Raw genomic sequence first — 23,661 nt, forward strand, 5'->3', positions numbered from 1 at the left:
TTTTAAAAGAAAAGCAAGAAGCTACCAACAAGTATGTTCAGTTATCGGGGATCGAAGAATAAATCGAATAGATCGAAGAATAAATCGGGGCCCATTATGAAAGTGAGGTGAAATAAAAACCCAACAATAAATGTTGTCAGAGATTCAAAATCCAGATGATCTAGAGCAGTGGTCCCCAACCTTTTTATCACCGGGGACCACTCAACGCTGGGGACCACTCACCGGGGACCACTCAACGCCTTTTACTGAGGCCCGGTGGGGGGGGGGTAGTTTACTCCTCTACTCCCAACCACTGCCCTAACGCTCTCTGATCGTTATGGCAATGTTTAAACATCCCTTCAAAATAAGATACAGACACGCCACAACAATGAAGTGTGTTGTAAAGGGCTGGGGGGGGGTGAAGTAAAGGGCCGGGGGGGGAGAGAAGGCGTCCTTCGGGGCCCACCTCCAATTAGTCAAAGGACCACATGTGGTCCGCGGCCCACAGGTTGGGGATCGCTAATCTAGAGTACATTTGTATAGACCAACAAAGCAGCCAATTTGAGCAGGTTGTATGAGACTGGAAATAACACTGCACTATTTTGTTCACATTCCCATAATGCAGATCAGGAAAGGAAGAAGCAGCTTTGAATGACATTTGTGATGTTGCTTTTGTAGAACTGGACTGCACAAGCATTTCTATGGTGCTGACAATTCAAAACTGGCTTTGCTTCCAGGCTAAAATGCCCCCATGCCCAGCATATGCATGTTAGGAAATTCACTGCAGTATGGGTTTGACTAAAAAAGCAGGGACAAAAATTAGAGCAACGAAGAGGTCAGTGCAATGAGGTCAGCACATAAAACCATGTCTCATGATCTAAGGATTGCAGGGAGGGAAAGGAGGAAGGTGAGGGAGGAAAAGGAATTCAAAAGCATAAACAGATTCAAGCCAGGTTTTGGAGCATGGTCTTCAAGGCTATTTATAAAATGTATTCCATCCCACACCTTTCAATTCCTTTCCTTTCACTCTGCCAGGCTCTTACCTTATCCACTTTCATCCTGAATCACCACCTTTAAAGATATATGGTCTAGCTGTCTGGCTTGCATTTCAAATGGATGTTGCACAGGCAAAATAGCAAGAATGTAGTTCAGACGTACTGAAGCAAACTTGCTGTGAAAAAACATGGATAGGGCCAGCAAGCAGGCAGTTCTAGCATGTGCATGTATCTCTCCCTCCTGCATACAGCACTACTAGATGACATGGAAGACAGCACACTGACATTTATTGTATTGTGCCTTCCCACAGGATCTGAATGAAGCCATGGAAAGACACTTCCTTGTATTGGTAAAATGAATCTTCTGGCCATTCTTATTTGCAATGAACATTATAAAGCTAACATTGGAAGCAACATTTTATACTGTTCAGTGGTCAAAATAATACCTTTTGGGCTCCATAATTTTTTGGGCTCTGCTGGTCAGACCTACTGGCTAGGATTCATTTCCCCAGCAGCCAGCCTTTTCTCTCATCTCAAACTCCACTTCTCTTTAACTACATCAACAACTACACCAGTGCTGAAAATCTCCATTCTTCAGGCAATCTTACTGTCAAAAAGAGGTTTTCAAAATGTTTTGGTACTTAACTCTAACATATCCATCAGTTCACTTTCTATAAACATGTCTCTTAATCATCTCCTTACCACAAAGTTAACTCTTTAAAAATAATTACATGTTCCTAATCATTTAATTGTTCACATTAGCTTGTGGCTGTTGCACCAGTGTAATTGTGGGAAGTGTATGTTTCCACCACCACTCCCTGACACCCCACTCTTAGCAACTGATATGTGATTGACTGCACTTTTTTAAAGCTTAAAAGTGACGTACAGACAGTTAAAGTACTGTGAAGTGTTAATTCATCACAGAAACAGAGAGCTTTGAGTGACAGGCTGCTCCAAGCAATCTGATTGTTTAGCATCAGCAAAGCAGACAGATTTTAGAGATGATCAGCCCTGACTAAGAGCAGCTTAACATTGACAGGAGAACTTGGGAAAGTTGGAAAGGATGAGTGGATAGTTAGATAGAAGCTCCCATTCAAACTAAGGAAGGGGAATAGATCTTCTAGAGCAGGGGTAGTCAAACTGCGGCCCTCCAGATGTCCATGGACTCCAATTCCCATGAGCCCCCTGCCAGCAAATGCTGGCAGGGGGCTCTTGGGAATTGGAGTCCATGGACATCTGGAGGGCCGCAGTTTGACTACCCCTGTTCTAGAGAGAGAAGAAAATTCCCTACCCAGTCATACAGTATGCATTGAGGGAAACCTCACAAATACTCTGCAATACCCACATCTTTTTCTTGGTTTCTGCATGTGGCAGATTTCCCCACACAAACCCCACCATCATATTTTTGTTTCTGCATGGCACTCACCCCTCATGGCAGCAAGCATGCATTTTCTGCATCATTTCCTCATAGTATAGAAAACTTGCTTTGCTACAACTTTTTCCTTTACATCAGTTCCAGGGAGCTACAACTTTTTCCTTTACATCAGTTCCAGCATGCATAAACATGACCATATTTTTTCTTTCCTCCACTATGCTAGCAAGCACCAATGGCTGAACAGAAATCCCAGGAACTACAATTCCTATGATGTTCTGCGAGCAGCATGTGTCAGTTACAACATTGCTGCACATCATAGCCTACCAATGAGCTCATAGTACAATAGAGGAAGTAACCCTCCCTCAAGAATAACTCTCTCAAATGCATAATCATTTACTTTGGTCTAATATGGTATGCAAAAAAAACACGGTATCATCGTGCATGCATAAACAAATGTTTTAAAGGGGGTTTGATTTAACAGGATCAGTGAACAGACTTCTGTGAAAAATGGTGTAAATACAACCTGGTGTGGTTAGAAACTGCCTTTGGAGTCCTTAAGAATCAGTTTAAAACTCAAGAGAAGTACTGGTATTCAAGAGAGAGTCTAGGTACTGAAAAGTGTGTACCAGCCTTGTGAAAACCCAGAGTCCGAATACTGAAAGTGTGCTGGAGTGCCTGGAAAACAGTGGAACAAAAACCTCTAATATAAAGATTTTAAATAAGTCTGAAGAGCTTATAAAACTCCCATTAGCCTGAAACTTAAGAACTAAAGTTGGTGCATATACTGGTTTTACCTCAGAAATGTTCATCTCTGATTCCACCTGACCTTTCCCCTCTATGTTGAATAAAATATTTTATTAATTTGGAATAGAAAAAATTTCTTGAGTGCCATTAAAGTTAAAGGAAGTACCCAATCTTTTCCTCAGGTTCCTGGTTGAAGCCAGCTTTAGGTTAGGAAATACCTGGAAACTTTGAGGATGGAGCCAGGAATGAGTGGGATTTGGAGTGGGGAAGGATCTCAATCGAATATAATGCTATGGAGTCCACCCCCCAAGGCAGCCATTTTCTCCAGTGCAACTGATCTCTTTATTCTGGAGATTAGCTGTAAAACTGGGAGATCCCTGGGTCCCACCTTGGGACTGGCATCCCTAGGCATGAACATGAAGTAATTAAACACAAACCCATAAACAAAAGGCAAGAACTTGAACAGGATGCTCCAAAAGTCAAGGCATTTTGCTGGTCACAGAATCACACCCATACATTAAGGGCAGATGAGTTGCTGTTTAGTGGCAAGTAATTAAAAGCACAACTCCCCCATTTAAAAAAGAGCTTGATGTTTATGCTTAATGGTAACCCTTGTGTGAGTCAGTGTGGTCCCTGGACCATCAAGGCCTACATTCAAATTTCCTCTAAGCTATGAAGCTCAGTGGGTGATCCTTCCCTAGTCATAGTTTCCCAGGCAGAATCTCTCATGGTTACTGTGATAATTAAAATAATCATCATGTAGGAAAAATGGCTGCTTTATGTCAGAACATGCTCTTTCATCAGTTGCCCATCCCATTCATAAAAGGAAGTTAATGTTTAATGCCTATAATAAATGTGACTACAACAACATAACCACTGAACATAGAGGACACTACCATACATGCATCCATATTACATATTTAGTTATTTATAAAATTGGCCATGCCTGTCTTGCATTACACCTGAAGTATTAAGAAAATCATGTGGAATTCTAAATTTAATTCACATTTAACTAAACAAGACAGAATACATACAAGAATCTGAGTGGAAGGGAATTTGAGTTGAGGTTCAAATGGTTGTGCACAGTATTCTACTCATGCAATTGGGCTTTTCTGGCCCACCTCTCACTATAACACCTCAGAAAACTGTTCCTAAATGTCAGAGCACCCTCCAAAGTGTCCCACGAAGCAGCCTGGAAAGGGAGTTGCGGGGGGAGGGGGGATCTGCAATTCCCATGCAGAAGAGTTTTCCCCTTAATATAAGACTAAGCCATGAAAAAACAGGTTTTTCAAAGTGCAGCACCACAGAAATATACAAATCTTTACCATAAGTAGTTTTAAAAAAAAAGAATACCAATTAAGAGAACATCTCCCTTTACAATATTTACAACTGTCCAACAGGAAACATATGGATAGCAAGTCTTCTACAAGCATTCATGTGAAAGATTCCCAGATATCTATAGATCAAAACTGTGATAGCTAGAAGATAAATGAGTCAACTCAGGCAGGTTAGATCTCTTGGTCAACCTTAGTGCACAGAAGCAAAGCCTCCCAAGGGCTTATACAGATGGGTAACGTTTTAACAATGATGCCTTCTTACCCTTCTTAAATGGAAAGTATACCAAATTTGGCTTGTTTTTCTGATTTGTCCTTGCACTTGCCTTAGAGTAAACAAACCCATAGTAAAAGACTCACAAGGGAGTGAAAAAGAGATTTATCATAAAACTACTGCCTGGGCTACATCACTTCAGACTTCAGGTTGGGAAGTAGTGCCATGGGATTGATTTAAACTTTGTTTAAAGCACATACATGTCACTTTTTAACCTATCAGATCCATAAAGAAAAAATGGGCAAATGAGAACAAGATGCAATTTAATAAAGATAAGTGTAAAGTTCTGCATCTGGGTCAGAAAAATGAAAAGCATACCTACTGGATGGGGAATATGCTTCTAGGTAACACTGTGTATGAACGAGACCTTGGGGTACTTGTGGATTGTAAGCTAAACATGAGCAGGCAGTGTGATGCAGCAGTAAAAAAGGCGAATGCCATTTTGGGCTGTATCAACAGGGGCATCACATCAAAATCACAAGATGTCATAGTCCCATTGTATACGGCACTGGTCAACCACATCTGGAGTAGTGTGCAGTTCTGGAGGCCTCACTTCAAGAAGGATGTAGATAAAATTGAAAGGATACAGAGGAGAGAGACGAAGATGATCTGGGGCCAAGGGACCAAGCCCTATGAAGATAGGTTGAGAGATTTGGGAATGTTCAGCCTGGAGAAAAGGAGGTTGAGAGGGGACATGATAGCCCTCTTTAAGTATTTGAAAGGTTGACATTTGGAGGAGGGCAGGATGCTGTTCCGATTGGCTGCAGAGGAGAGGACATGCAGTAATGGGTTTAAACTACAAGTACAACGATATAGGCTAGATATCAGGAAAAAGCTTTTCACAGTCAGAGTAGTTCAGCAGTGGAATAGGCTGCCTAAGGAGGTGGTGAGCTCCCCCTCACTGGCAGTCTTCAAGCAAAGGTTGGATACACACTTTTCTTGGATGCTTTAGGATGCTTTGGGCTGATCCTGCGTTGAGCAGGGGGTTGGACTAGATGGCCTGTATGGCCCTTTCCAACTCTATGATTCGAAGTAGCTTACCCAAAACCAAAACCCAAAGTATATTAAGAGGAATAAGGAAGATAAAAACCAGCAGCAATTATGGTGGGTTATGCATACCAAGGTCTTCATCGAAGCCAACACACTGAACCTATTAAATCGTCATTTTTAAAACAATTGTGTTTTTCCTGCAAGGATTATGCACTGAAAGACAGACTTCTAATGGCAAATAGCAGGGGGGGGGGCAATTCATTCACTGTGCTAGATGCTCATTGGCAGGCCATGGTCAGTTGTAATATCACATGACCATGTCTCTGGCACATGCTACTGGCAGGGCCTTATGGGAATCGTAGTTCATGGACACAGATCTCAACAAGTAATTTCCATCAGAGCACAGTTTTTTGAAAACACTACAACCTTTCCCTATCAGATGTATGTTATTCCTCATAGAGAAAGGACTAAAATGCTTGCAAATGCCTCTGATGAAATGAATAAATTCATTTTCTGTTTGTGTAATGTCATAGGAGAGGTGGGAGAGTCTGCGCCGAAAAAGGGGCGTCTCCCATTGGTGGATGAGAGACTAGAGGCTCATTGGTGTCCCTCATTGGTGTACAGTGGCACAGGGGAGGAGATCAAAAACATGCTACCATTTATGCATGCAAAAAACAGGCATTTTCATGACCTCTGTAAAAAAAGGGTTGTTTTAAAGTTAGTTATAAATACTGCATTGAAAAGATATAGTGGCTGCTCTGAGGGGGGAATGCTGTACATAAACAAAAATACAATAGGTTGTTCAAGTAAAGATATAAGGGGAAGGTAAATTAGTAGCAAATTTGTAAACAGCATCATAAGTCCAAATATGCAGTATGATAATTCTTTGCTAGAAAAGCCAATCAGTCCTGTGGGTTCAATTGTCCTTCATGTGATATAAGTGTGTAATTCTGTTGAGAATCTAATTCGGTTAGACAGAACAGGATAACATACTCAGCATGGCTTGTCACTTGTGGGGATGCCCCCATGCCTGGGTGGAGATGGATGGGGCTAACAAGAAGTCGCTTTTAATTACTTATTTTAAAAACTGGGAAAGTGTCTGCCATTAATCACTAATTTTACATTTTTATTTCTCCAATGTTTTTGTAAACAACTGAATCCACAGGACTGCTTGGCTATTCTAGCAAAAATTTATCATACTGCATATTTGGACTTATAGTCCTGCTTACTACTTTGCTACTAATTTACTTTCTCCTTATATCTGTACTTTTATCTTATGATCCCTGTTCTATTGTCTGAGGAAGTGTGCATGCACATGACAGTTCACGCCTTGAATAAATCTTTGATGTTCTTAAAGGTGCCATTAAATTCATTTTTTTAATGTAAGGCCTAGTCTACATATTCAGTACAATAAGCTTGTAGATTTCTGATGTAGAAGAATGGGTCATACCACTCCATTTTATATGCCTCTTTTCTCTCCCCGAAGGAGTTTCAAAACAGCTTACAGTCACCTTCTCTTTCCTCTCTCCACAACAGACACCCTGTGAGGTGGGTGAGACTGAGAGAGCCCTGATATTCCTGCTCGGTCAGAAAAAGCTTTATCAGTGCTGTGGTGAGCCCAAGGTCACCCAGCTGGCTGCATGTGGGGGAGTGCAGAATCGAACCCGGCATGCCAGATTAGAAGTCCGCACTCCTAACCACTACACCATACTGTATGTATAATCTGTATACAGTGTACTCTTGAGTGCTGGTTAATTCTCATTTTACATTCAACGCATGTTAACAGCTAAATGCATAATTTAAACCCAGGAATAATTTAACCACGTCCCTAGTTTGATTTGCAGAGTGACAGTGTGTTGATTGTTCCTTAGAAGTGGATGTTCACATGTAAATACAGGATGTACGTGTGTTCCTTATATCATGTAAAACAGTGCATTTAATGTTCCCCTGTACAAAAGCCCCTGAACATATCAAGAGGAACTTCAAAAACTGAAATCCCTCACCTGCTGCCTGAAGTGGTACAGTCCATTCTGCTGCATGTTTGGACCAAGTCTAAACACTTCTACACAGACAAGCTGTGCTTTGGAGGAGTTGGTTAAAACAGAAGGAAGTCATGAAGCAGAAAAATGAAAGACATTTCCTCTAGAATGACCTTAAGGGATGAGAAAGTTCACAATTTTAGAAGCACAAGAATTCCATTCCTCGCATGAGTACAGCTCTGAGAAAGAAAAACACTGCCTGGTATAAAAAGAAAGGCTAAATCAGTAAATTTAGTAAATGCTTTCAAATATTTTCCTCCTCTGATGACCATCTAAACCTTTTCAGAAGAGTTATGATCACAAATCAGCACCAATGTCAGATCTCTTTAACACTATAAAGACTTAAACATTAGACTAAGTTGCTACTTCTACCTTGGTAATCTAGACCAGTGGTCCCCAACCTTTTTATCACCAGGGACCACTCAATGCCAGGGACCACTCACCGGGGACCACTCAACGCCTTTTACTGAGGCCCGGTGGGAGGGGGTAGTTTACTCTCAACCACTGCCCTAACGCTCTCTGATTGCTATGGTAATGTTTAAACATCCCTTCAAAATAAGATACAGACACGCCACAACAATGAAGTGTGTTGTAAAGGGCTGGGGGGGATGAAGTAAAGGGCCGGGGGGGGGGGGGAGAAGGCATCCTTCCGGGCCCACCTCCAATTAGTCGAAGGACCACATGTGGTCCACGGCCCACAGGTTGGGAATCGCTAATCTAGACACCGCCCCACCCCAAGGGCAACATGTGTGGATTATTATGTACCTACATACCTGCACCCTGCCCATTCTGCATTATGATTATCCTCATTATCAGGGTCAGAGATAGTGACTAGCTAACCCATGCAGAGCTGCCAACCTCCAGATGGGTCCTGGAGATATCCTGGAACTACAGCTGATCTCCAGGCTACAGAGATCAGTTCCCCTGGAGAAAATGGCTGCTTTGAGGTGGACTCTATGGCATAATACCCTGCTGGCAGTACAATACCTCCCCTCCCCAAACTCCACTCCCAAAACTCCAGGAATTTCCCAAGCCAGAGTTGCATCAACCCTCACCTATGGTCCCCCCAGTGAGCTTTAGAGATTGGCACTACATTGCACTGGGGCATACAGGGCTGCTGTCATCACATTCTAAATCACTCATCTGTCCATTCAATTTCTGCTTACATGTGGATCTGCTCTACATATCCTCCGCACTAGTAAAAGCACTCATTCTGAACCAAGGTAAGACAACTCTGCCCAGAATGAAGTTGATCTGACATATTTCTCTCAAGCAAGAGAGAGTATGACCCCTGACAATCCTGTTCATCTACATCACAATCATTGTTTAAACATTTTCAAGCTCTTATCTTTGCAACTATAAAAGCCTAGAGGAGGAGTAGAGCTGGTTTAGCAGAGAGAACTGGCATCCTCGGCATGCCTGAATCTGAGCTTGTAGGCCTGGGAAATCTGGATCATGCCCAGCTGTAACTAAAGTAAATGTAGTCTCCAATCAGGGGGGCAAAGTGGAAGGCAAAAACAGTTCTACCCCTCAATGGAGGGGGGAAGGATGGAGCAGGCTCACCACGGCTTCTACCAGCCCGCTTGGTGGACCGGGAATGCCAGCATCTCCAGTCACAAACTGTCAACTCAACACAATGGTGGCTCATGCACATTTTGAGTGGAGCCACCACTGTCTCCCATACAGAGACTTCAAATGCTATTTTACTTGGAAAACCAGTGTTGCCATTAAGAAAAGAAGGGAGCAAAGAGCCACACAATCACCAAGGCATGTTTCCCACTAGGGATGCCAATCCTCAGGTGGGACCTGGGGATTACCCAATTTTACAGCTCATCTCCAGATGACAGAGATTTGTTCCCCTTCAGAGAGTGGACTCCATAGCATTATCCACCACTGAGGTCCCTCCCTGCCCCCAATCCTGTCTCTCCCGGCTCCACCCCTAAAGTCGGCAGTTATGTCCCAACACAGAACTGGCAGCTGTATTTCCCACCTACCCTACATATTCAAGCCACCTCCAATATTGGAAAGGAGTTTCCTCTGCAGTGTCACTGAGGCATAATGTGATGGCAAGGGATAGCTCTTGCTCCTCTTCAGGTACCTCTGAAACCTTACTATGACATCAAAGCAAGCCTTCGTTTTCTTGTGTATTAGGCAAGCAACAACATACCAGAAACCACCCAGTTTGGCTGGCTGCAGATGCCTGACAAGTTCCTCTAGCAGAGCCTTCTCCTCCAGAGTTTTGGGTGATAGATAAGGTTATTATTGACAACAACCTGAGGTTTGCTGTAACATTTTTTAAAATGTAGCTGCACATTTTTCTAATGTAAGTTTGAATATGGCAAAAGAGCTGTCCTTTTTAACCTTGGCATTTCTGATGCAGCCCTGAAGCCTTTTTTTTTTTTGGGGGGGGGGGGGTGGATGTCTTCTATGTTTTCACAACCTCATGCCATCAGTGAAATATAACCAGCAGAATCCTTTGCAGGGGAGAGCAATGCATTTCCCCCTTGTTACTAAGGCTTCCAGCAGTACTCACCACATACTTCAGGACATTTAATAATATCTAGAGGGGATTGTGCCCATTTGTTAGAGTAAAGCACAGAGGTGCCTTGTGGCACCTTACATTCTCACAGAAATGCTACAAAGCTTGGGGGGGGTAGAGACAGAATAAGCCATCATGGGAAAATTCCACCCATGCAGCTCATTCAACACATCCCATATGGGTCCTTCTTTCTGAAAGAGACTCTGCCCTATCTCTTAGGCATGAAATACCACAAACCAGTTCCAGAGGGAAATCACAGGAGAAGCTTTCCCACAGCAATGCTCTACGGAACACTTAACAGTCGTGGTCTGTTATGAAATGCAAGCAGGGCAGCACATGACCTGTTCTCACACGGCTGCCTCAGTTATTGGTAGCATTTTTCAAATGTTTTCCCGAGCTCCTTCATCTGCCAGGAACACCCTATCATCTAAAAGCGGAGACTAGCCCTGGCCAGTCAGGGACTAAGCATAAATCCATTAGCACTTGGGGGGGAGGGCATTTCTATCAAAACAAGCCCAGATCTCCAGCTTGACCCAAATCACTTGTCAGATTTTTCTAAATAATTCTCTCAGCCATATTTTACATTTAACAATCTGCATGAATTGAGAAGGGACAGACATAGTATCACTTGTTTTAAACTTTGTTGCAGAAGTGGTGGTAGCTCTTCCCGCCCCCCCCCCGCCCCCAAAAAAGGTAAAAATACAAACCTAGGCATAAAGCTACACTTTAAAATTGACATTGGTTAAGAAGGGAAACAGAGTCAAACAAGGGCTTCCAAACATCTTCTGTGCATAGTAAGGATAATGTATACACAAGATAAGTACAAAATAACTGTAAATGTAAAACCATCTAATATGGGAATAGATTCAGGTGTGTGGCTATGTTGGTCTGAAGTAGAACAAAGTTTGAGGCGAGTGACACCCTTAAGGTTTATTTAAGGTAGTAGAGGCAAAGCCCTTTGTACCCAGGAATTCGATGGGTGCTAGGATGCACACCTGCACTGCAGCCCTCCTGGGGGCTGGCTACATGGCAGAAGATCCCTCCTCCCCTTGGACTCTAGAGGCCCCACCTCCAAACCTCAAGGAACATTCCTGACCCAGAGGCACCAACCTCCAGCTGCAGGCAGGAAATTTCCTGGAATTGGATTACAGAGATCAGTTCCCCAGGGGGAAATGGCTGTTTTGGAGGAGGGGACTCCACAACAACTACTCATCTCGAGGCTCCTGGAGATTAAAGAACTTGCTTGGGAGCAGGGACTCTACGGCAGAAAGATTGCAGGATGGGAGACATTGGGACCTGGGGATTGCTGGAATTGCAGGCCATTTCCAGGCTACAGAGATCAGTCCCCCTGGAGAAAAGCCCTGGCTTTGGACCCCACAGAGGTGCAGGGATGCCAGGCTCCAGGTGGGAAACAAAGAGAGATGCTGGGTGACAGTAATTTCTAGTAACAAACATCAAATAATCATACACTTGTCACAGTTTCTTCATTCACTGAAAATATTTCATTGATAGCAAAATTTGCTTAATAAACTGAAAACCTTTCAGTCTGTACATTCTTCGGGTCAGTTCAATATCATTTGTTGTTAGGTGCGAAGTCATGTCCGACCCATCGCGACCCCATGAACAATGATCCTCCAGGCCTTTCTGTCCTCTACCATTCCCCGGAGTCCATTTAAGTTTGCACCTACTGCTTCAGTGACTCCATCCAGCCACCTCATTCTCTATCGTCCCCTTCTTCTTTTGCCCTTGATCGCTCCCAGCATTAGGCTCTTCTCCAGGGAGTCCTTCCTTCTCATGAGGTGGCCAAAGTATTTGAGTTTCATCTTCAGGATCTGGCCTTCTAAGGAGCAGTCAGGGCTGATCTCCTCTAGGACTGACCGGTTTGTTCGCCTTGCAGTCCAAGGGACTCGCAAGAGTCTTCTCCAATATCTTCAATATCATAATAAATCAAAAACAGTTGCATGTTACTAACAAACATGAAAACATTGGCTGGCAAAGAACTTACAGTGGGTTTCTCAATTATTGCCTCTATGTCAGGTTTTCTCAGATTTTTAACCCCTGAAAAATTCTTCAGGCTTCAAGAAACCCCAGAAGTGGGAACTCCAGGTCCCAGCTGGAGGCATCCCTGCCACTGTTCAGAGATGCCAGCCTCCAGGTGGAACCTGGAGAAATCCCAGAATGAAAGCTCTTCTCCAGATTGCAGAGATCAGTTCCCCTGAAGGAGAAGCACTGCTTGGGATGGGGGCTGAGGGGGGAGGCTGTTCATCTGTTCACAATTAAGTCCCAGTCAATCCAAACTCTGGTGAAAGTTGACTTCAGTTAAGCTTTAACTATATTAAGAACTAGTAATAAAGCCCATTAGTAAAAATGGGCATGTGGAGGCTGGGGGCACTGCACCCAGAGAAGCAATGGGTGCAAGGATGGGGCTCGAGGAGGGGCCGGCACGGCCCCCCCGGGCCCTAGCGAGGTGCGTGGGTTGGGGAGGTGGTGGGAAGCGGGATGCGCGATTTCGGCTGCGCAGTGCGCATGTGCGCATGCGCAGCCACGCATGCACGCTGCGCGGGCGTGGCCGTCGCCCTGCCGGTCCCCAGCCAAAAAAAGGTTGGGGACCACTGTTCTAACAGACCTAGTATTCTAAGAGGGGTACGCCCTGTCTTCCTACTGTAGCAGTGAATTCAGGCAGAATTACAGCTAGCCATAGTAACCCATAGGAAAGTCAAGGAACAAGGTCCACATCAAAACCTGATTCCCCCCCAAACGGCACACAACACTGTACAAGTTTCTGTGCTCTCTTCACCAGGCTGGGGAAGCGGAAAAAAAGGCTTCCCAGGGCATGATAACAGAAACATTGTCTCACTGTCAGTGGCTAAAGAGACAGACCTTAGGACTCCCCCCAGGCCTTTTCAGAAGATACAATTTAACCTTCTAACACATGTAACTACAAAACTGAGTCCATGTAGCCTAGAGGGAAAGGAAGGGTGTTTTTTTAAACATAAAATATAAAAATTGTATATGCATCTTGTTCAACTATCTGTGATTTATACTTGCTGCATGCTAATAAAGGAGGAGGAGGTGGTGGTGGTAGTAATAATATATATAGAGAGAGACCAGAAACTGATAAGACTGGACGTAACATGAAGTATTTTGAAACATGTGACCAACATTTCAATCTTGAACAGAACACTAAACTATGCATAGTATTATTTATAGGGTCACCAACTTCAGTTTTGGGGAAACTGGAGATCTGAGGGTGGATTAGGGTTGCCAGCTCTAGGTTAGGAAATACCTGGGGACTTTGGGGGTGGAGCTGGGAGCAAGTGGAATTTGGGGCAGGGAGGGACCTCAGAGGGGCATTACGCTATGGAGTCCACCCTCCTAAGCAGCCATTTTATCCAGGGGAACTGATCTGTTGCCTGGAGATGAGCTATAATGCCAGGCAATCCCCAGGTCCCACCTGGGGACTAGGATCCCTTGGGTGAATAAAATGCAGGAGAGCGGAGTTCAGGGAGGGGAGGGACCTCTGCAGGTTAACAGAGGGTCCTTCCAAACTAGTCATTTTCTCCAGGGAAAGTGAAATAAATGTTTTAAATAAAATAAATAAATGTAGTCTAGAGATCAATTATAATTCTAGAAGATCTCCCCAACTGGAGGTTGGCAGCCCTCGTCACTTAAGTACTATTTCACGAAAACACTCTGAACTATCTTTAAACCGCTCCTGTGGAGTTGTATAAATAAAAGGCTAAGGGGTAAAGGGGAGGAGAAGGGGTGGGCTGAGTCCATGATAAAAACTCGGAGGGGCCAATCAGGAGCCGCAAAGCGGCTCCTGATTGACCCCTCCAAGTGTTATTCCAGGGCCAAGCAGCCAATGGGGAGCTGCGTTTTGCGCAGCTCCCCATTGGCTGCTTGGTCCGTCCTCAGCTGGCCCGGCCGGGGAGTCGCCACACCAAAGGAAGAGGCTTCCCCGCAGGTAAGTCCACCGGCTGGGGTCCCTTCGCGCTGGGGAAAGGAGCAGGGCCACCACGTTTTCGATGCAGCAGGCCTGCTCCTTTTCCACCGGCCACGCAGCCAGCTTGGCCGGAGAGGGGTGCCGTGGGAAAGAAGCAGGGATGCTGCATCAAAGACACGGCGGCCCTGCTCCCTTCCTGCCCACAAGCCACGGCCTTCCCGCCCACAAGCCATGGGGACGCCAGGCCTTCGCCGCGGCATGAAGACCAGGCCTGATGCACTCCCGACTCACCGGCCATGGTCTTCTCCCCGCACCGAGTGCTGCGGGGAGTGCGGCACATCCGGCCCCGGGACTGTCAGGCCCCGGGAAGGCTTCACCGGGGAGGGGGCCTAGGTCCATTTTATTTTTAAATAAAATGTGCTTTCCCCCTAGTTTGTAAATTAAGCACCAAATCTCATCATTCCATTATGTGACCCATGGTTGAGTCCAGATTTACCATGACCAAAATCAAAAGCCAACCTCCACAATTATTTATTTCATTTCTGCCCTCCCTTTCTTCCATTCTGAACCTCAAGGCAGTGCTCCTCATTCTCCCAGACAGCTGCCCATCCAGGCACTGATCAAACCCAGATGATTTAGCTCAGCAAAGTGCCTTAAGGTGATATCATATGCCTTATGATGATATCCCAAGTCCATCCGCTCCCAGGAGCTGGAAATGTACCCACTGAAACTCCATGGAACTGCACATTTACACACTCCAGGGATGGGGTGGGGAAGACATCTTCCTACAAACAGGAAATTAGCCTGATAAACTAGCTTTTAGCACAGGGAGGTTACCTTACTACCAGTCTACACCCATGGTAAAGAATTCAGACATGCATTATTGGTTTCACTATGCTTCTCATCTGCAAGAGATAAAAACAGGAGATAAGAACTGGTATGTTATGGAAAAGTGGATGTACTCGATTCCAGTTCCCATGGGTAATGGCCATGTTTATTTACCAGCTAGTATAATGAGAATGAAGGCATTAACACTGTGAATGTGCAACCATTTTCTCCTCTAAGTCAGAGTAAAGGTGCTGTTGAGTAAAGCAGTGGTCCCCAACCCCCAGTCCGGGGACCGGTACCGGTTCGTAGATCAGTTGGTACCGGGCCGTGGCTCCTCCTCGTCCTCCTCCCCCGCTGCTGCCTCAGGGGCTGCCCTGCCACTGCCGCCGGCTCACCTTTGGTGCTTTCCAGCGGGCGCCATGGCTGGGGTTCCCCCTCGGCGTGGCACTGTGCCCTGCAGGGTGTCTTTCTATCAGTCAGTCAGTCATGAATTTTATTGTTTATAGCAGTGGTCTCCAACCCCCGGTCCAGGGACTGGTACCGGTTCGTGGATTAGTGTGTACCGGGCCGTGGCTCCTCCTCGTCCTCCTCCCCCGCTGCTGCCTTGGGGGCTGCCCTACCACTCTGCCGCCGGCTCACCTTTGGTGCTTTCCAGCGGCCGCCATGGCTGGGGTTCCCCCTCGGCGTGGCACTGTGCAGCTGCTGCTGGCAGCGCCCCCCAGCGGGTGGTGGGAAGTCAGGGGTGCCAGTAGGAAAGCAAGTAGAACAGGGGCTCAGGTGGCGGCAGCAATGTCCCTCAGCAAAAGCTGACCCCCCTCCCAGGCCTCAGTAAAATGGTCAAGCGTTGACCGGTCCTCGGTGATAAAAAGGTTGGGGACCACTGGTGTAAAGGCTGCTTGCACTAGCACTATCTATGGTAAATCTCTTTTATTCACAGGAACTACTGTCCTGCAGGCCTACAAAGTCACCCTCTTTTCAAAAAGAACAAATCCACTCAGAGTAAAATCACTTTGCATTCCTCTTGGCACGTGGACAGAGAAGACCAAAGTCCTGATCAAAGTCTACCAACATAATCTGCATCTCAAATCAATGTTTACTTGCTAACAACTCCCACGAAAAAATGACTTTACTCACAAGGATGCACAGGATTGCAGCTATAGCTTCCATTTTATGGACACAAACCGAGTAAGTAACTGCTGCTTCTTAGTTAGCATCCTGGAGCCTGGAGATCTCAAAATCAAGACATCCAGTCTAATTTTAGCACTCAGTTTTATTGTTCTTTCATAGTCAACCTGCAAAATAGATCGAATTAGAGCGTATGACCTGTCCATGGCCTTCCAGCAGGCTTCATGGCTGTGCAGAGATGTTCCCAGTTTAGCCACATCATTAATTCTCACTGACCCATTATACCTGAGGTCACATATGAGTAGGCAAAGGTACTCTAGAAATTCTTACTTAATACCTATTTTGGGGGACGACATGCACATCTCCTTTCAAATTACTCCTTTCAAATTACTGTCAACCTCCCCCCCTCATAACACATATGCACAAATTCTGTATACAATAAAGTTCAAGTTTAAATTCAAAATAAGTATTAGATCTAATTCTCAACATGGTCCCTACTGTAGACACTTAAGTCTATGGACTGGGGCTATGCAGAAAGGAGATATTTCTACAAACTTCAGGGGGAACCCAGGTTTGAAGAAATCCCAAACCTTTAAAAAACACTGGGGAATTACAAAAACTCAAATGGTTAACATTTGTCTGAAGAAGTGAAGAACACTACAGCATGGACAGAGGGAAAAGGAGCAGAAGTCATGCTTCCCACTTCACCCCACTAAGGCCATGATGCTGCAGGTGGATGGGAGATGGGAATGAAGAGGTTGACTGGGGGAAGAGGCAGTTCAACCAGGAAGTAAAAAAATATGTAATTAACTCATAAAACCTGCTGCTATAACTTCTTTGGCTTACAAAAGTTACATTTATTTCCAGTGCAAATGAGTGACAAGTATTTCCTTGCCATCCCTTCAGAAAAAGCTTCACAATAGAACCTAAGCCTTTGAACAGTGCCATGGATTTAAGCTTACACCAATTCTATCTAGCTCAAATTCCGATAGCAATCACACAGCATACAGCATGCTGTCTGTTCTCCTCATGTAAATGAGGTCTTGGTTCCCTCCGCCAGTGATGCCACACAAGCTAAACTGTAGCCCCTGCATAGTTCTTGTTTTTCACACCGAGTGCATCAAACATGAATACTGGAACAATTTCCCCTTTGAGCTAACTGTTCCTGATAGGAATACAGTAACCACTGCGCTCAAGCTGTTGGCAGTGTTACAAAACACCCAACATGCGACTGGAATACAAATGATTTGCACTTCCTATACTCTCCAAACACAGTTTATTTTTGTCCTGTATATAAATAAAAATAATTGCTGTTGCCTGGTTTTATCACCTACAATGCAGAATGTTAAAATTGCAGAATGTTAAAAAAAGATTGCAGAATGTTAAAAAGAAGCTGCTCCTGGGTGGTGTGAACTGTGACCTTTTCCATACCTATGGCATGAACTGTAAAAGGTCACTATGAAGTGGAGAGAGTGCCCGTGTACTGCAGATACCGTGCAGGTGCAATACAGCTTTAGGTACAGACACCCATAGCAAACTGATTCCTGGGGTGTTCCTGGTACTGCAGTTCAAGCCAGCCCAAGCCCTGACGGCTACAAGGTCTGTCAAGAGTCTATGACCATCATCCACATGAGAGAACAACTACTGTATTAACGTATGTCAAGCAGAGGTGGCCAAACTGTGGCAGGGGCTCATGGTAACTGTAGTCCGGGGACATCTGGAAAGCCACAGTTTGGCCACCCCAATGTAAAGGAACACCACTGCAATAGAGACTATACCTGCCTCCTGACCTGAGTAACCCACGTTTATGCAACAGAGGAGCAAACTCTCTTCCCATCTTCAGCTATCTCAAATTTCAGCCATTTACTCCCCACACACACACTAAAAGCCATGCAGCCTTCTTCCTTGCCTAGTTCCCCCCACAATCATTCCTCTGATCACACTGGACTGTGACAGAGAGAACATCTATCAGCCCTACCAAAGAAAAAAATCCACAAAGTGTACTAACAAAATTACAAGCTTGACTGCCCACACATACCTGTATAATTGTTGCCTGAAAAGAAAAAGAAAGACCCCCCACTTTCATCACACTTCCTTGCATGCATTAATTCTAAGGCACCTCAAGCAAGGGCATAGGCACTATCACAAGCTTAGAAGAACTGGTTTCTATGTGGTATTCCAGCATTTTCCCTGGGCCTTCTTCAATTTCCACCTTGTTATGTTTTCCATTATGGATCGGTTCAGGCATTACCTCCATGGAAAACATTACTAAGAAGGCAAAACTGAGGAAACTATACATAGCTCATCACAAGCATTGATAACATCGGCATCATGTTCACTGGGGGCATTTGTCTTGGATACAATGGAAATGGTGTTCATGCACAAGCAGTAAATTTTACTCCAGGCACTCATCGCAATGCTCTCCTTGTGATCCCCTACCCTTGTGTCATTAACAGCTTGTATACAATGGATACTTTGTACAACAAACTCTTTTGCCTCTGAAAAAGTCTACTAGAACCAGACTCGTGAGCAACAATTCTCCAGCCTTCTTGGTGGCTTCAAGAGCCTTCTGCAAATTATCACTTTTCCTCAAGTTCATTCAAATTCCAAGGATGCCAGAAATATGACATATTATTCATGTGAGGAATCCCAGCAACAAATCTTTGCAGGGCAAGGAAACAGTTCTCCAGTTGCGCAGAAGCAATTTCCCTGGGAACTGAACAAGCTCAAAGTAACAATCACAGCTGTGTTAATTTGCATCTTTATTGCTGAAGCCTTGGCAATGCAACCAGTTATCTAGAAGCCTCAACATCTGTGAAATCTACCAGCCCTGTAAAGCCAGAAAATGAATTCACAAACCTTTTATCCCACCTTTACCCCCATTAAGCTTCCCAAATAGGCCAGCTTCGCCCATGCTCCCCAGAGTCCGGGAGTTGAGCAGTTAGTATTTGTACAGGATACCCTCAAGGAAGTCACGGGCTGCTATGCAGAGGAAGTCAATCAATGGCAAACTGTCTCTACTCATCTCTTGCCAGGAATGACCCATGGATGGGGGGTCACCGTAAGTCAACTGTGACTTGATTCTTATTCTCCTTACCCCTATCCCTTGATGAATAGCATACAGCCCAATTGCAAACAGCCTTCAAAATCAAAATCAATGGACGGGCAACAGCTATAAACAAAATACGTGTTCACGCCTTTCACAACCTGCACGCCATGTGAATTTTCCCACAGGATGGCTGAAATTTTAAAATGGAAGAGAACATGTTTGTGCCTGGTTGAAGACAGCATCAGGGCCTGGCTGAGAAATGAACAAGAGAGAAACAGCTTTTCTTTCACCACATCTAATGAGATCATGCAATGTACAGAGCTATACACAATGTAGATGCACACAGCCATTTACAAGATTTTGTCTTTTCTAAACAGGATGATAATCAGCTCTCCTAGTCTCAACTTATCAAGATGCAGAGCACTCTCCAAATTTTCCATCTGACATTTGAAGCACACAGCAAAGCACAGTTTAGTGTGTGCTTTCCAAATGCACAAGTCAACTATCAATTGGATTTACCATTCAGAGACACCCACAGTGTTGGCTCAGGGAGCCATCCCTTGCTTCTGTCTTGTTTAGATGCCAACATTTACACAATTAAGGATTTGCATTGGCCAAGGACATCTGGCCATTCAAACAAAACGTTGGCTGTGTTCAAGATAGGAAAACAATGCACAGAACTTTGACAAGCAGCTGTTTAAAAAATTATTCTGAAAGAAAAAAAATAACTGCTTGTTTTAGTAGATACCACACAGGGATAAATTGGGAGTGACAGAAAGAGATGTTATAGATCAGTTATTTAAATACACAGCAGACATGAAATTTTATGCACCTATCTTTAAGACTTCCTTAGTTTACACAGAACGCCATAGACATTAGCAGAATCATAAGACCTGAAGGTTTCACCTGCCCTGTGTATATATAAACTCAGGCTTAATTCAATATGATGCATAGATTGATGCAGCTATCTCAGTGCAAATCAAAACAGTGCTACGAGTACCCTCAATTGAATCTTTACGTCTACTTAATTTACACCCTGACTTTCTCCCCAGTAGGGACTCAGAATGGCTTACAGTGTTTCCCTCTCCTCCATTTTTGTCTCACAACAACTCTTTGAGGTAGGTCAAGCTATCAGAGTCTAAGGTCACTAGCCAATTTTTATGGCAAAGTGGGATTTGAATCTGAGTCTCCCAGATTCTGGTCTGCCGCTCTAGAGAAGGGGTGGCCCGACTGTGGCTGTCCAGATGTCCAAGGGCCCTGTGATGATATGCCACACTAGATGAAGAAATAAGTTGTTCCTGTGTTCTGCTTAAGTTATACCAAAAGGGAAACAAATTAACCTCAGCATAATTACAAAATCAAAGTCATAATCCCAACCAGTCATTATTATTAAAGTATAAATGCCATCATCATCATATAGAAAAGCTCACTTCAGGACCAGGTGCTTTGTCTCCCGCAATGTAAACTGGCCAGGTTTACATGAACATTTTGCATATATTAGCGATCCCCAACCTGTGGACCGTGGACCACATGTGGTCCTTCAACTAATTGGAGGTGGGCCCCGAAGGACGCCTTTCCCCCCCCCGCCCCTTTGCAACACACTTCGGGTGTCATTGTCTCCCATCACTCCCAGATGGGACTATCTCGTTGCAGAGAAACAAGCTCAGGGTTCCCATTGATTTGTCATTGTCATGAGTTAAAATTTCCATGAAAATAAAATGTTCCTCATGTTCATTATTGTGGCGTGTCTGTATCTTATTTTGAAGGGATGTTTAAGCATTACCATAGTGATCAGAGAGTGTTAGGGCAGTGGTTGAGAGTAGAGGAGTAAACTACCCCCCCCCCACCGGGCCTCAGTAAAAGGCGTTGAGTGGGCCCTGGTGATAAAAAGGTTGGGAACCACTGGAATATATGACACTCACAGCAACATCTCTGAAATCAACAGAGATAACCCCCAAGAAGGAGCAATGCTACAGCAAAATAAAACTAGAATCCAGTGGCACCTTAAACATTCACAAAATGAGTTGCTGTTCAGAAACCGGTTTCTTTTCTCCTATAAACAAATTCAAAAGAATTCAAAGGGAAAACATACGTGAAAATGCTGAAATACTATGTTCTCCCCCAGGCTTCAACCTCTGTTGTGTTTCATTGCCCACCATAGGTGTCAACAGCTCAACAGGACCCACCCACAGATGTTAATCATCAGGTCTGTTTATCATTCTTGTCCTGAACCTCCCTGAGTTAGATTTTATGTTTATCCTCCTCTGCCTGTCTTCTTCAGTTAGAAGTGATCTTCATCCACTGGTATGGATGGATTTGTCTTAGAGTGGTCATTGTGTCAAACAGGCCTCACTCTGTAGCTTTCCCCCCTTTCTGTGTAATGAAACTTGAAAGTACAAATAAATCACACGTGGATGAACACTTTATGGGCCCAATGAAGCGAGCTCTAATTCACAGACGCTTATGAGGGAATACATTTTGTTAAGTCTTTAAGGTGCCACTGCATTTCTGTTTTCAGTTTAGTTCGGTGCCTTTATATGGTTTCCCTCTCCCAAAGAACATCCCTTCAAATTCAGACTACCCTGCTACAAATTATGTCTCTTTAAATATGAAACCTTACTTCCACAACATAAACTACTTCCCCTGATGAGCCATTGTTTTCAATTAGACGTTTCCGACAGGAGACTAAGGAGTCTTTGGCATAAGCTCTATTGAACTCAGTGAGACTTATTTAAGGAATATGGAATGGGTACCATAGTTACCACTGTAGAAGCTCAGCAGCTGATTATGCCTGCTGCAGAGTCCAAAGCAACGTGAAAGAGGGAGGGGAATCAAAAGGAACATGTAGACATCCTACATCTGGACAAGAAGAGATTGGTAGGTGTCTCCTCCCCCCACCCTCTCCCCCATGCTGTCGTGAGGCTACCTGCACATGCCATATGTAGAATTTTGGACACATTAACAAAATTTCATCCTTCAACTCTGGCATAACTCATTCAAAACTAGCACGATTTCACACGCAAACAGAAAATCACGGGAAAAGATGCGCTCTCCCCCCGAAACCACGCCTGGCTGGGAACACATAAGTGGCAATCGCATTCCTGAGTCTTTTTTTGGAGTATGCCGCCTAGATGCAGGCTCTTTTGCAAGAGAAGGCATGGAAGATCCCTGACGCTGAACCGCGTCCCTCCCAAGAGAAAGGAATGCAATCCAAAACTCGGACACACATATTGAGACCTGTCGCGAAACTTTCCACAGGAAAACCATTTCTTTCTTACCCCCCCCCCCAAACACACACACACACACACCCCTCCACAGCGTCTAAGGCTCAGTCTTCCCTGCTCGCTTCGGAGGAGCGTGCGTGCTTGTCTTCACCCTGCCCCCCGCCCGAGGCAAGCCCAACTCCTGCTACTCACCGAAAAGCGCTCTAGGTCCGTTGCAGCCATGGCTGGAAAGATCCAGGGAGCAAAGGCCGAGGGGATCCTCCGGTAGGTCTACGGCCCTCGATCCGCCTTCGGAGAACCTGCTCTCCTCGCTGGATTGATGCAACTGAATGAATCCAATATGGCCACTTCCTGGAAACTCCCCCTCGCAGGCGGCGGAGAACGCGGGGCGCCGCCCTCGCCCGAAGCTTTGCGGCGTTCGGAGCACTTGGGAAACACGGATCCCTCTGCAAGGAGAGCCTCGGCGGATCTCGCCTGGTTTGAGAATCCCCCATACGGAGCCGGGAGGAAAAGATGGAATTGCCTGACTGCAGCTGCCCGGTATTCCAAAGAGAGGGATGCTGGGAACTGTAGTCCCACACTCAATTGGGCCACGGTGTGGGTAAAGGGAATGTTGGCGATTACAGAGGAACAACAAAATAAATGCCTACTGTTGGGCGGTTTGTGTATCCAAAGCGGATCACATAATTTTTGCAGGTATCCTCACAACAGCCCTGTAAGGGAGGGTGGTAGTATTTCCTTACTTCCGTGAGTCTCCACCCCCATGCTGAGGATGGGACGCCACAGCTGAGACATAGTGATTGGCTAAAAAATCAAAGTACCTTCTTTGTTTTAGTTCTGAAATTATTCAGGTGGGCAGGCGTGTTGGTCTGAAGCAGTAGAACAAAGTTTGAGTCTAGTGGCATTAATAGCTCATCTGAGGGCAATGGGCTGGGTCTCCCTGACCCTAGGGATGGTTATAATGTCCCTGTCTCCCCAGCCATGTTTGGGCTCTTATACAGGCCTGGATTTAGGGATAAGGAAATAAAGTTCAGTTAAGGGCTTAAATCTCTAAATAAACCCCACAGCATGCCACTCTCTCACCCACTCGAGCTCAGACCAATCATGCCACCATCACTCTCATATTTATATTTCATTGGTCTTTTCATTACAATAGTAAAATCTATTTTTCATATGACAGAGTTTCATCTTATTATAATCCAGCTCCTGCTTTATGGACT

The 23,661-nt window shown here is 44.8% G+C and overlaps 1 protein-coding gene across 3 annotated transcripts in view; it reads right to left on the reverse strand.

The window, feature by feature from the left end:
• SEPTIN8 (septin 8) overlaps nt 1-22,980 on the reverse strand; it is an 85,569-nt gene extending 62,589 nt beyond the window's left edge. The window contains exon 1 of one of the 3 annotated variants that reach the window (XM_077326913.1): nt 22,634-22,980. In XM_077326913.1, coding sequence (XP_077183028.1) covers nt 22,634-22,663 — 30 coding nt within the window. In that variant the 5' untranslated portion in view covers nt 22,664-22,980. The remainder of the gene's footprint in view (nt 1-22,633) is intronic. The other 2 variants (XM_077326914.1, XM_077326915.1) reach the window with 2 other exon arrangements.
• Nucleotides 22,981-23,661: the final 681 nt, after the last annotated feature.

The sequence above is a fragment of the Paroedura picta genome, chromosome 3 (genome assembly GCF_049243985.1).
Source record: "Paroedura picta isolate Pp20150507F chromosome 3, Ppicta_v3.0, whole genome shotgun sequence".
Taxonomy (NCBI): Eukaryota; Metazoa; Chordata; class Lepidosauria; order Squamata; family Gekkonidae; genus Paroedura; species Paroedura picta.